Here is a 15,276-nt window from a genome sequence, read left to right on the forward strand (position 1 = left end):
TATAATGTTGTCCTTCAACTGTAGATCATTTATCATTTAACAGATTTGAGATATCTATTGTCGTTTTAGAGATAATGCAGTTTGAAGTTTTGCGAGCGGAGGCATGTATTTCTGAATCATCAAGAGTTTACCACGAAAAATGTTTTAGAAATTGAAGAGGTTGACATAGTTATGTGTTTGACCAAATACCAAAAACATTCCATGGAAAAAAACACCAAAAAATCAATTTGAAATTTTCATGTTTTGCATTGACTTTGTAAGTTTCATAACTTCTATTAATATAGTTGATATTGCATCATTATTTGCACTTTGTCAAATGGGGTCATCTGATATATCAAATTGAAGGTCTTAATAAACTCTACTTAAAAAATGAAAATTTGAAACCCCCTTTTCATCCCAGGGGGAAGGGTGGGGTCATTTAGTGCAAACATTCAAATTTCTCAGATGGTAAGGTTGTCGCATATCAAATGAAAGAACATAAAGCGTACATTTCAAATTTCAAATTGACGTCCCCCGAAAATTGGTTGGATGGGGTCATTGAGTGCAAAAAATAAATTTTCTTTAACGATAGGGTTGTTGTATATCAAATGAAAGGTCATGATGTATACATTTGAAATATCAAATTCCCAACCTCCAAATATTGGTTGGATGAGGTTATTAAGTGCAAAAATCAAACTTTTTAAAACATGGCGTTGTCGCATATCAAATGAAAGCTCATCTACCCTGTGTTACATATATCATACTTCCGATCTAAAAAATGTAGGCGGATGAGGTCATTAAGTGTAAAAAGCGAAAAGTTACAGAAGGTATGCTTGTCGTATATCGAACGAAAGGTCGTACAAAGAACATTACGAAAACATCACTTTTACAGGAAAGACCTTTCAATTGTTTTACAAACAATTGAGATACTAGTTTTTAATTGAAATTACTTATTCCAAATAAATACAATATATAATAAACTTGCAAAATGCATTATTTGTGCATAATTGTCTAGAAAATACATACACAAATTGTGAAATACAAATTAAGAACTGAAATCAAACAAGAGGAAAACATAATTAAAATGTGAATATTTTCCATCATTTTATTTAGTGTATTGTCTCATTTGATGTTCTAAATTGTGTATTACCTTAGGGTGAAGCCAAAGCTAATGTTGGTCCTATCAGGAACAATTAATTGTAGTTAGAAAGGAAATAATATTTCATGTTTTGTTTCAATAAATCCTTCAAAGGGAAGGTGACAAATCTTTGTTTTTATTTTCATTTTATAGCGTTTACATTTCCTTTGCTCTTACAAATGTTTAATTTCTTCATCTTTCAATATGATAATAAAAACTACACAATCCCTTCCTCGCAAATTTTTTAAATTCTTCATTTATCAATATAATACTAAAAAAATATTAATTTATTTCTGCCCGTTTAAAATGACTAAATGCATATTTTTTTTAATATTTAATAAAAAAAAATAAAAAAAATTCTTGTCACTAAATAGCTTCTTGTCGCTTCTTGTCGCTTCTTGTCGCTAATTAATGAGACCCAATATTTGTACATATTTAATGAATGGCTGTTATCTATTTTGAATTTATTGATTGAACCATAAAACTAATTTTTGACTCTGTACATTGAATAATCATCGAAGCGGATTATGTAAAATGTGAAGAGTCAAAAATTAGTTTTATGGTTCAATAAAATCAAAATAAATTATTGCCATTCATTATAAATAAATTTTCATAAAAAATAAGGCTCAAATAACTTTTTATATTTTATATATTAACAATAACATCGTACACACATGATGGCGTAGGAATACTCAACGTCAGAGTGGGCGTGTCGCCATAAAAATTGACAACATTGAAAATAAAACTCATAGTTTTAACCAATCAGAAGACAGAAAATACACCAAATTTATTTATGATTTTATAATATAATTTTTTGTGTAAGAAGTCTTTCCTTTTTATCAGTCATATCAGAGACATATAATACATGTATTATATGTCTCTGGTCATATTCACCACTCATATATGCAGTATTTAAAATAATGAAATTGTCAAAACCAACTTCTTAATTGATCTTAATTAAACAATGTTAAAGTAAAGTTGACCCAATTCCTTACACTGTGCTATAAATAGAAACAGATGTTCATTCAAAAAACCCATTTTAGTTTGCATGCTGAATTGTACAGACTAAAACATAGAATTGATATCCTTAACATGGACAAAGCATGCTGGTGTCAAGTTCTTTCAAAGTCAGGTGATCTTGAAATGAACAGTAAAATTACTGTTATCTAATTATATCACTGCACTGGTTTGATTGATTGATGTCACAGTGAAATTTTACTTAAAATTTTTGACAAAATTCAGAACAGCACAAAGAACAATGAAGACATTTTATATTCTTTAGAACAAAGACATAAAGGTAAATTGTAAGTGTAACTATTAATGAATTGCAAAGTTATTTATTGAATTTAATCCAAGACCCGAGCCAAGACCAGATTAAGAATATCTTGCCGCTTCTTGTCTCTACATTATTCTTGTCTCTATTTAGTGATACCGCTAATCGGAATAAGGGGGACATCTTTTAGATAAACCTTAACTAAGTAGTATTACCTCCCTTGAAAATCTAAGCGGATGTTTTGAAACATGTTTGGACAGACAGAATTTTAACGAAAATGACAACAAACCTCAGACAAGATATTAATTTTCAAGCACTATTTAAAAAATTAGGTTAGTCTTACTCGGTGAGGTCTTTCTTCAAGCAAATGAATTGTAAAATGATTAAAAATTAAAAAAAATGAATATCTATAAAAAATCATTTAGCATCACCTCAAAATTAGATAAAAATAGACACAGGACCAAGATTAAGGGGTCTCAATGGGAAGTCTGATCCTGGATCCAGCTTATTGTCTAGTGAGAATTCGAACGTCTGCTTTTGATGCATTTATAGCACATGTAATTTCCCTCGTCCAGACTGACTTCATTTCCCATTTTCACACTTAATTATTCACGTGTCACGCTTAAAAAAAACCCTGGTCTATTTGTGTATTTGTACTTGTAGAGAAATCCATTACATCAGTCGAACAAACATCTTTAATTACTGATGGAGAAATTGAATGGGTAAAGATCAAAATTAAAAACAACAAAGACTTGCTAGTTGTATCCTTTTACATGTCACACAGAGATCAAAAACACCTAAATGAACTGCAAAAGTCACTTGAGAAAGCCAGGACTAATGGGAACACCAATGTCATTCTAACGGGAGATTTCAACTGCCCTGACATCATATGGGACAATGCAACAGCCCTTGGACCAGACAGAGAAATCCAACAAGGACTAGTTGATATAGCTGAAACATATAATCTGACACAAATACACACTGTACCAACTCGTGAAGGAAACCTCCTAGATCTTGTATTTGTTACGAATCCAACTCTAGTTAAATCATCAAATAACGTACCAGGTATATCAGACCATGACATTATAATCACCGACCTGGAAACAAAAGTACACCATCAAAAAAGCTTACCAAGAAAATGCTATATCTACAAGAAGGCGAAATGGGACCAAATCACCACAGACCTTAAACACACCCTAGAGGAGGTCAAAGAAAAACATCACCAAGGAGCTGAGGTACATCAACTTTGGGACACCTTCAAAAGTCAGCTTCAAATAACAATGAATACAAACATTCCGAACAAAGAGATAAGATCAAGAAATAACATCCCATGGATCAAACACAAACAGAGAAAAATGCTAAAGAAAAAACAGAGGCTATACAAACAAGCCAGAAAAACAAACAAATGGTCAAACTATAGGTCCTTCCAAAAGGAATGCAAGAAACAACTGAGGAAAGCAGAATATGAATATGTCAACCAAAACATCTTTGAGGGCCAAAACAACAATGACACAAAGCCGTTTTGGAAATACATTAAATCCAAACGCCAGGACTCAGGAGGAATAGCACCATTAAAAAAGGGAACTACTCTTGTCAGTGACAGTAAAGGAAAAGCCAAACTCCTACTAGAACAATTCAAGTCCGTATTCACAATAACATCAGACACTAACCTACCAACAACAAGAATACGAGCAAAAATCAATATAACACCTCTAACGATCGACCAAAAGGGGCTGGAAACACTATTAAAAAACACAAACCCTAATAAAGCCTCTGGACCAGACAACATCCCAAACCGCATACTCAAGGAATGTGCTGAACAACTAGCACCCATCCTACAAATCATAATGCAATGCTCGCTAGACACAGGTGAACTACCAAAAGACTGGAGAGACGCAAACATATCCAGTATCTTCAAAAAAGGAGACAAACACCTGGCAGAAAACTACAGACCTGTATCCTTAACATCTGTCATCAGCAAAATTCTAGAACACATCGTATGCAGGCATATTCTTAAACATCTGGAAAAAAACAAAATCCTAACCAACTTAAACCACGGCTTCAGGTCAGGATACTCATGTGAAACCCAACTCATAACTACCATCAACGACTTTTTACAAGAACACGACAAGGGACATCAAATCGACGTAGGCATATTAGATTTTTCAAAAGCTTTCGACACCGTACCACACAACAAATTATTACATAAATTAGATCAGTATGGAATTAAAGGAAATACACACAAATGGCTTAAGAACTTCCTAACTGCAAGATCAATGAGAACCATCGTGGCGAAACAACAGTCGACTCTGGGGTCCCCCAGGGCACAGTCTTAGGACCAATCCTATTCCTGTGCCACATCAATGACCTACCAGACAGGGTAACATCATCAGTAAGACTATTTGCTGACGACTTCCTACTATACAGAACAATTAAAAATAGCCAAGACCAACAAAAGCTACAAACAGATTTGGAACAACTAGAAATCTGGGCCGACAAATGGGGAATGCGATTCAACGCCAAAAAGTGCTATGTTCTATCCATAAACAAAAAAGCAGACAAATTCTACACGCTAAATAAACACATCCTACAAGAAGTACAAGTGAACCCCTACTTAGGACTCCAAATCTCAAACGATCTGAAATGGAGCTTCCACATAAATAACATCAGCAAGAAAGCCAACGCCACCTTTGGCTTTCTTCGGAGGAACTTGAGGAACGTACCAGAAGCATGTAGGAAAGTAGCATATATATCCCTTGTAAGATCGACCATGGAATATGGCGCAACAATCTGGAACCCATATATGAAAGGGGATATTGACAAACTAGAACGTATCCAAAACAGAGGCTTACGATTCATAAAGAAAAACTACAGGAGTCGGGAAACAGGGTCCATAACTAATATGAGACGCCAGCTTGAAATGGAGACGCTAGAGGAAAGAAGACACAGCCTCCGTCTTATCCTGATTTACAAGGTGGTTGAGGGTCTGGTGCCGGCTCTACCAGCCGACAATTTTGTCATACCAGCAAGACCGAAACGAACAATTAAAGCCAAAACTTACTTAAACTGTGAAACTGACAATATCATCGAACGTCAAGTTATCAATAACACCAGAGGACTGAAAGTACCAAATAGCAACAAACCACAGTACAAACATTCATTTTTTGTGGAAACAACTATTCACTGGAACCAACTACCAGATAAAGTTGTGCATGCAGGTTCTGTAGAGGCATTTAAGACCGCTCTACAAGAACACCGCCCATAACAACGGCGCTCTTCTCCACCGTGTATAAAAGCCTTAATAGGATTCTACACGTACCACTACAGATACAGATACAGATATCCTGTGACACGTTTGACCCCAATGAGACCCATGATAATTTTTCCTGTGACTGGTGATGCTGCATATTTACATTGCAAAAACTTACAATTTCATCTATGCATTCTGTATTCTATTTCATCTATGCATGTAGGAGCACAACCTGCCACAATATGAAAGATTGACAAAAGCTTTTCATCTAAATTTTAGGGATCCAATTACAATCAAATAATCATGATATTAAAAGTAGCCTGTGCTACTGCCGTTATTGACCCTGAATAATTAATCTATGAGTTGAAACCACTGCTGTCAACTGTTAGTCATGGAGACTATTCTTTCATAGCTCATGAGTTCATGCACTAGCTATATATAGTACTGACATGATTTATATCATACTGCTCTTATTAACATGATTAAGGTCCACCTATTAGCTGTGGTAGTGTAGTACCCCTTTAGCTCAGTTGCTAGAGGTATGACTTACTGTGCATATATCCCAGGTTTGAATCACAGCTTGAACAGTTATTTTTTTTTGGAAGGCAAATTATTCTCTCTAGTTACAAAATTGGTTACTAGCAATAAAAGTTGTGTTTCTTACCTAGTATAAACTAACCGCCTCCCATTAGCTGTGCTAGTAAAGTAAAAAATGTAGAGAGGTGGCTAACTGTGCCAGGGGGTACTGGTTTAGAAACAGGTACAATAGTTTTGGAATGCAAAGCATGCTCAATGCCATTGGTTACACAAATAAAGAAAAAAAAAAGAAAAGAAACTAAGGTTCCTTCTCCATGTTCTCCTTCAGTCAAACTTGACCATAGATGAATTTGATTATTGTTTTGTATCACCTTTTTGTTGTACAGCTCCTCAAATATTCAGGTACTAGTTTACATACTACTTTGACTTTCAAATGCTTGGTTTGAGTGTTTCAGAAAAGTACTTCAATAGCACAATATTAATAAAGTGTTATTTTCATTGATAGATTGCAGTCAGTTAGAAATCATACTTGAACCCAGCCACATCCACTTGTATTTTTGTCCATCTTATTAGTTAAGCCTTTTCAACTGATTTTTATAGTTCGTTCTTATGTTGTACTGTTATACCACTGTCCCAGGTTAGGGGAGGGTTGGGATCCCGCTAACATGTTTAACCCGCCACATTATGTATGTATGTGCCTGTCCCAAGTCAGGAGCCTGTAATTCAGAGGTTGTTGTTTGTATATGTGATACCTATTTGTTTTAATTTTCATTCATTAAATAAGGCCACAATATCATAAAGACCTAAGAGCTGTGGTTCTGCAGCTTACTTGATACTTAATAAAAGTAAACCCACCACACAAATTTCATGTGAATACAGATTACCCTGACATTTGCTTGTTTTCAACAAGCTCTTGATAATCATGATAATGATAACAATATATATATTCCTGTTTTTACACAAGGGTCAAGACACAAAAATGAAGTTCATGCCATATGCCATGTCTGTTACAACACAGAAACAAGACTATCTCAAGACAGGAAACTATGTTTTAACAAGAAAAAAATAATGTAACATTTCATTCAATAGAATTAAAATATGAGTTGAAATGTATGTGGTTTAAAATCAATTACATTCTGAATTGAGAAACACATGGAAGATATTGAAAATTACATTACTTCCATAATCATGATGATTTATTCTTCCATTTTCTAACACATGCACAAATGTATATATTTTTCACATATTTTCATATCAACAAATATGTTTGGATTTATTTCTCATTTACAAGCAATTTGGGATTTCATGAATGTATGTCATATATATACATGAAATGGTTTAAAGCTGAGAAGTCTAAGTTAATAAAACAGTAGTTTTTCAGTTTCAAAATGAAGATTGAAAATTTTCAGCACCTGAACACTTTAATCTTAATAGATTTTACATGATAATGAAAGCAGCTCTGTATTTCATTTTCTGGTGATACCATACACATGCATGTGTACTTAGGTTTATTGAATAATGTAGAGATGATTAAATATATATTTTCAGGTCATGATTTGGAGGAGATCAGAATTCGTGCCCTTGAAAATTTACTGTCTAAATTAGAACATAAATTAATTTGTGATGCAGACCTCATCCATGAGCGTCATCTCCTGATTAGAATAGTGGAATGGTTTAATTTTCCAAACACTACAAGCCATGCAGATGTCCTAAAACTTTTACTCAGACTGACACAGGTAGGAAATTATGGAGAATTAAGATTATAGTTCTGTATATAATCATGTCTGACATGAAGGCTAGCCATACATTTTTATATAGATATAAAGAGATGTGGTATGAGTGCAAATGAGACAATTCTCTATCCAAGTCACAATGTGTAAAAAGTGAACAATTATAAGTCAAGGTACTGTCTTCATCACAGAGCCTAGACTCACACCGAACAGCAAGCTATAAAACATGTAGAAGAACAGCTTTCAACTAGGCTCAAACATGTCAAATCAAACAGCAAGCTATAAAGTGCCAAAAATGTCAACTGTCAACAGAGCCATATGGATGATTGTTTATTTTGACAACAATGGTAGAACATGTATTAGAACAGATTTTTTTTTAGACGGATTAAGATTATACACTGATACATTGTACATGTAGATACAACGTAACTAACATGACTAATGGTCACAAGGTTTTACCTACTGTAGTGCATGGCCATGGTTGCTGATTTTTACTTTATTTTAATGGTCCAAGGATTAATGCAGTGAACATTAGTTTTTATGCTCTGGACAGTTTCTTCAAAAAGTCTTAACCATTCAGATAAAAATGTTGAAACCCAGGATAATGAGTTAATAAACGTCTTTAAAAATACTGATTTATATAATTTATCTCAACAGCATTCCCCTGCTGCTGAAATTCTTCAGGATATTGGTGGAATTGAATTCTTGAGTCAGTTGAGAAAAGATGTTTCCAGCTCTTTACAGCCTCTAGTTGACCAAATATTAGAGAATACCATGAGACTGCCAGAAATAAAACACCAGGACCATGCACCAGAATGTATTTACCAAAAGCAGGAAAACCAAACAGGTAAAAATTCATTGAAGTAGACTTATCATGACAGACACGGTCACTGTTCTCTCTATGACCATTAAGCATCATGGTAATGTGATGCTATATTTCTGAATGTGACACTATCTGACTTGATTTTCTTATAGATAGTGTTATGGATGTGATGCTATAATTTTAAGAAACATGATGATATTTCAAAATTCCTTTTTTACCAGGATATTATATATGAAATATTTGAGGAGAACACTGATGAGTTCTATCAACATTTTTATATTAATCAAAAGTCCACCTAGTTTTATGCATTTATAACTCAACACTAAACCATGGCAAATTGAAGCACATGAAGACCATGGTACAACACTTAACCATGACCATGTTGGAGAATGATTTTTTTTTAATGATTGGAATACATTATTCTTCTTAAGCTTTGTATTAATTATCAGTATTAGTTATTGAAGTCTCTTCATAATAGTCCCCCTTGATGTAGCTCTCTATAATTGATGTTATAATAGATTTTATTGGTGGATAAAAATTTAACTGTACATGAAGCCAGATATATCAACTCCTATTGTAATAAAGGGATACATTATCTTTCAATTTTTATGGCTAAATAGATTTTTCAATGCTATCATACAAGCAAATATAGCAACATTAAATTGAATTTTGGTACTCACAATACTTTATTCAATAAAAAAATATTTAGAAACCCTTGTACAGTAGTACACTGCAAAGGCCAGATTTTTTTTTTACTGGGCACATAATACAAATTCCTCTCTGAAATTGAATTTTGATGGAACAGGAAAATTTCAAATCTCAATAATGGCTTAGTTTTGAAAAATAGAGTAAAAATGTGTTTGTTTTTTAGGGTTTAAAGCAGAAACAACAACAGACACACTACAATCCTCCCTACCTCCTGTCAACCAAGACACACCCTATATAGCTGGTACCAGGGATGATAATGTGGGTTATTTTAACAGAGATGCTATAGAATCAGTGCAACAACAACAGCAGTATCAACAAAATAATGGTATGTATTGTATTATGTGTTTCAGGTTAGGGTGAAGGTTGTGGCTTGTTGGAATGTTTAAACCCCCTGCATTTGTTTGCATCTCTCAGGAACCTGTTGTTCAGTGGTTGTTGTTTGCTGATGTGGTTCATAGGTGTTCCTTGTTTCTTGTTTTTAATATAGATTATATTGTTGGTTTTCCTATTTGATTTGTTTACACTACTCATTTTTGTGCAAATTATTTGCTGTTTGGTGTGAGCCAAGGTTCAATGTTGAAGGCCATACTTTGACCTATAATTGTTTACTTGTTTTGACCTGGATGAAGAGCTGTCAGAGTGTCTCATTGGCGCTCATTCCACATCTTCTTATTTCTATCTACATGTAGTTCACATCATCTTGAAAAAATAACTCTTTATAATTTGTGTGCGTCAAAGTGAATTTCTAGATTTACCTTCATCTGGAAAGCTCAAATCTGAATTTTTGAAAGCCATCAATGTAAAAGAACTAAACAGTTGAAGAGCTAAATGACCAAGAAGGACCAAAAAGGACATAAAAAGTAGTACATGGCTGAAAAAAATCTAAAAATCAGACAAAAGATGGTGCAAAAACAAGCACACAAAAAGCAAGACAGAGCAACAGGAAAAAGCACCAGTAATTTGAAGTCCACTATTGTTGTTGACAAATTAATTGACATGTTGTATCATAAAAAATACCATCTCCTTAGGAACAGATGATACATATATTGTCTACTTTGTGGGACTTTATATGCAAATATTTCTGGTTTTAATTGAATTTGGTTCATGAACACGTACACACACAATAGTTGCTATTATGATAGGTTATTTGTAGTAACGGAGACCGGTAAATTAATTCATTATTTAATGACACAAAAACATAGGAGCAAGCTATGTTTGTAGTACCTTTGTCTTATGTTTATGAAAGGTAATAACAAAACATCTGCATCCCACCTAAAATCTGAACTTTTCAATAGACGTATAAAATTCATCCGAGTACTCGTGAGTACTCGAGTATCTTGACCGAGTATCCGAGTATTAAATTTCAGATTTATAACAAGTGTTGCATATCCTATTGATTTGATTATACACTGCACTAGTGGACATAAATTCAAATCAAGTTTTCATTGAAGAATACTTATAGGTTAGATTCCGTTAAAATACAGTACATTTTATCAATTTGCAACCTTTTATCTTTTAAAAAGTATTTTGAGTTACAAAAGTACAGATATAAAAGATACAACATCCAATTGGCATACTTTAACGACCGTGCAAGGGCTGTATAGCCAGTCAAGGTCGTTAAAAACTTCCATTTTTTGTTGGCATACTTTATTTAATATTTGATATAACTACATGACTGATATTTTTTTTTATACTTCCTTTGATTTCTTTAGTCTTGCAATATATTGTAAGTTGTTAAAAAAAAATTATGTGGTAAAGTTCATTTTTGTCGAGCCTTCGACTTTAGTCGAAAAAGCGAGACTAAGCGATCCTACTTTCCGTCGTCGTCGGTGTCGTCGTCGGCGGCGTCCACAAATATTCACTCTGTGGTTAAAGTTTTTGAAATTATAATAACTTTCTTAAACTACACTGGATTTCTACCAAACGTGGACAGAAGCTTGTTTATGATCATAAGATAGTATCCAGCAGTAAATTTTGTAAAAATAAAATTTCATTTTTCAGTATTTTACCTTTAAATGGACTTAGTTTTTTCTGCAGGGAAACATTACATTCACTCTGTGGTTAAAGTTTTTTAAATTTTAATAACTTTCTTAAACTATCCTTGGTTTGTACCAAACTTGGACAGAAGCTTGTTTATGATCATAAGATAGTATCCAGAAGTAAATTTTGTAAAAAAATTAATTCATTTTTTTCCGTATTTTACTTTTAAATGGACTTAGTTTTTCTGCGGGGAAACATTACATTCACTCTGTGGTTAAAGTTTTTAAAATTTTAATTACTTTCTTAAACTATCCTTGGTTTGTACCAAACTTAGACTGAAGCTTGTTTATGATCATAAGATAGTATCCAGAAGTAAATTATGTAAAAAAATATACATTTTTCCGTATTTTACTTTTAAATGGACTTAGTTTTTCTGCGGGGAAACATTACATTCACTCTGTGGTTAAAGTTTTTAAAATTTTAATAACTTTCTTAAACTATCCTTGGTTTTTACCAAACTTGGACTGAGAAGCTTATTTATGATCATAAAATAATATCCAGAAGTAAATTTTGTAAAAAGATAACTCCATTTTTTCTGTATTTTACTTTTAAATGGACTTAGGTTTTCTTCCAGTTAACATTACATACAGTCTGCAGTTAAAGTTTTCAAAACATTTATTACATTCATTATTTAACTTTCCTAGATTTTTAACAAACTTGGACAGAAGCTTCTTACAATCATAAGATAGTATCAAGGGGATAATTTTATTGATTTTTTTCCTCATTTTTGTTGAGCCTGAGATTTACAGCAAAAGTAGGCGAGACACTGAGTTCCGCGGAACCCTTACAAATTTTTTTTAACTGGTAAGTGAAATAGAAATATTTGAAAGAAATGAGTAGAAAAGAATAAAACATATGCAAAGTTAAATTTAATAATTAGATAGAAGTATTCTATGTTAAACCTGTTATTACTTCAAAATAGGTACACAATTAATTCCTTATCATACTTATGCAATATTGCTAACATAATATCTGAATCTTCACATTTTAGAAACAGCCAGTAGTTTTGTTTTGACAACATTCCCATGGTTGGCCCTCACATCAACCGACAGACATGTCATCTTATCTACAAACTCGTAAGTATTGTATACTGTCAGTCATGTCAGTAGGGATTTTGTTTGTTTTATTAGCATAGTATGTAATTCAAATTTAAAACACAAAAAAAAACAAATGCTATTTATTTTTAATCAAACCGTTTTTAAAAATATTAACCTTTTGAAAAGTTAGAAAAAGACTAGAGTAACCAACAATACACATAGATCCAATTTCAAAAACAACCTACATGAATGACGATTAATGTTACTTGAAAGTGGACTTTCATGAGGGAGGGTAGGAGGGGTCCTGATCCCGAAATCCTGAGCTTAAAGACATGAAATCCCAAAATCCCAGGCTTAAAAAACCTGAATTCCCGAGGTCCTGAAATTCGAAAAAAAATTCCCGGATCACGAACGGGTAAATCCCAAAATCCCGAGCTTAAAAACACCCGATCCCGGTGTCCTGGTAAAGGTCCTATCCCCCCTCTTTCATGTCAATTTATTCCATTTTTCTACTCTTTGGCATTGTTCAATATTTAGAGTAGTAGTTTTTTAAATTAACTTTGTTTCACTTGTGTTTATAGATCAAACATTTCACCACATGTTTACACATTTAAATGGCAATTCTTTGGTTGAAGTTGAATTTACACTATGTGTGTACTCAGGGGATGTCTTATAAAACAAAATGAATATTGGCAAATGATATATTAACTGAATTTGTATGTTGGTATTTTTAATAAAAATAAAGTTATTGATTTTAGATCCTTACAGAGCAGAGAGTCACATTTATTAGCAAGTTCTTGTGAATTTTTGAGTGATGTTGTCTTCAGGGATTTTCCTTCTGAGATATTTTTACAAAGACCAAATATAGTAAAGGTAATTAATAATTGAATAATTTCAGCAGATATAATTAGAAAATGCAATGCCAAACTTTATACAAAAGAAATGTTAGATAGTAATTTCCTGTTGGTATTTGCTTTTCAGAATCTAATACATGTTGGATAACATTTTCAAAAACATACAAAATATTGTGATTGGTTTAAATTCCTTTAAACATTGGTAATTAATCCAATGATGTGACGTTTTTTTTTCTTTTTCATTTTACGGTAAGAATAGTGAAATTGCCCATAGTCCCTAGATTCTGTAATGTGGAATTATGTATTTATATCGATTCTATTTTTTCACAGAATTTACTTGCATTGCTGGGATCAACATCTAACCAAAATGTACAGCTAACTACACATGCAGCCAAAACACTGGGAGATCTGGCCGCTTGTTTAATGTCACGCATGAGATACTACCAAGATCCTTCATTATATACTCCAAAACAAGGTTTGAATTACGGTACATTGTATTTTAAAAGGCAACTATTTTTTTTAAATAATTTAGTTTATACTCTGTATCCCTTGAAGTCTGTGGTTCAAACTCCACAGAATTAAGTTCAATGGTAACTGATTTTTAAAAGGCATGTGCAAAATCACCAGACATTTTGAAACTTCTTAATATTGGACACACATTATACAAAATTGTAAGGGTTCAGTTATAGAAGATTTCATAAGTTTGTTCACAAAATATTAACTTATTGATTTTATTAGTTTTCCAAAGCAAAAAACAAAATGTCTTTGATGTGTGAAAACAGTGGTCTGCTCCTTCATGTCAAATAAAATCACATTTTTTTAAAAATCTTTTGAAGTCAATAATCTAATAGTCTGATAAAATGAGAGATGCATATCATACATTAATATTTATTTTCAGATTTCTGTTCAGCAAGTTCATCACCGTTTTCCAATTCACCAAGTACCTTATCCAATCATTCTGCACCTCCAGACAGGAACTCGTTTGCTGGTTGGACAGATCCAAGACCCAGAGGTGATGGGAGAGATGGTGACTCATCCACATCTAGCAGGTAGGCTTTACAGAAAATAAGTTTAATACAATTTTCATGGATTTAGGAAAACTTACATTTAATGGAAATTTAATTTAATGGTTTTCCAAAAGTTTACATATAATTATATAATGAACTTGCAATTTATTGAACATTTAAATTCAAAAATCCACAAAATTTGATATACACAGAGTTAGCGAAATCTTTTTTCCCCTGGTGGTCCTTGAAGAAAATCTGCAGGTCCTCACTTTTAATCTATTGAAAAATACTAAAATTGTGTCAGTCCTATGCAAAATTTTGGTGGTGAAATCCTGAGGACTGACACTTTTCGCAAACTCTGTATACAACGAATTATAAAAATGAACCCACAGAAGTCTAGAGTGCTGTAATCAGCATTGAGTAACATCAATTAATCATTAGTCAAGAGATTTCTACAAAAGGTTATAGGCATAGAATATGTTTTGGAGATGATATGATACAAAAAGAAATAGATTCAGAGCAAGAGTGAACTTAATCAAAAGATTCTTCAATTGTTTCAGATCCACATCTCGAGCTTCAAGTTTAGATTTAGGAGGTGACATTGTACAACAAGAAGAAACAGATCTAGAGGACATGCAGTCATTACAATATGTTCAGATGACAGTTCCCCAGTTCTGTGGCTGTGTTTTAGATAAAGCTCTGCCACTTCTGAAGACTGGCAATGAAAATGTTGTCACCCAGTTATTATATCTTGTAAATCAGATATTGGATATACTGTCATCTGTTATTACATTGGAAGTATGGAATGATGTGTCTTCTCCTGCCAGAGAAATAGTAAGTAGGAATAACATAGGATTGTTATTGGGATTGGAAAAGGCTATGTTGGTGACCTTCTGCTGT

At 33.0% G+C, this 15,276-nt stretch overlaps 1 protein-coding gene across 2 annotated transcripts in view; it reads left to right on the top strand.

The window, feature by feature from the left end:
* The first annotated feature begins 2,602 nt into the window (after nucleotides 1-2,602).
* The window catches only part of LOC134720813 (rotatin-like), a 108,391-nt gene continuing 95,717 nt past the window's right edge, over nucleotides 2,603-15,276 (top strand). Inside the window, exons 1-9 of one of the 2 annotated variants that reach the window (XM_063583332.1) lie at nucleotides 2,603-2,722; nucleotides 7,726-7,913; nucleotides 8,565-8,754; nucleotides 9,602-9,763; nucleotides 12,470-12,554; nucleotides 13,274-13,388; nucleotides 13,700-13,856; nucleotides 14,268-14,418; nucleotides 14,937-15,210. In XM_063583332.1, the coding sequence (XP_063439402.1) occupies nucleotides 2,668-2,722; nucleotides 7,726-7,913; nucleotides 8,565-8,754; nucleotides 9,602-9,763; nucleotides 12,470-12,554; nucleotides 13,274-13,388; nucleotides 13,700-13,856; nucleotides 14,268-14,418; nucleotides 14,937-15,210 (1,377 nt within the window). In that variant the 5' untranslated portion in view covers nucleotides 2,603-2,667. The remainder of the gene's footprint in view (nucleotides 2,723-7,725; nucleotides 7,914-8,564; nucleotides 8,755-9,601; nucleotides 9,764-12,469; nucleotides 12,555-13,273; nucleotides 13,389-13,699; nucleotides 13,857-14,267; nucleotides 14,419-14,936; nucleotides 15,211-15,276) is intronic. The other variant, XM_063583333.1, reaches the window with a different exon arrangement.

This window comes from Mytilus trossulus, chromosome 6 (assembly GCF_036588685.1).
Source record: "Mytilus trossulus isolate FHL-02 chromosome 6, PNRI_Mtr1.1.1.hap1, whole genome shotgun sequence".
Taxonomy (NCBI): Eukaryota; Metazoa; Mollusca; class Bivalvia; order Mytilida; family Mytilidae; genus Mytilus; species Mytilus trossulus.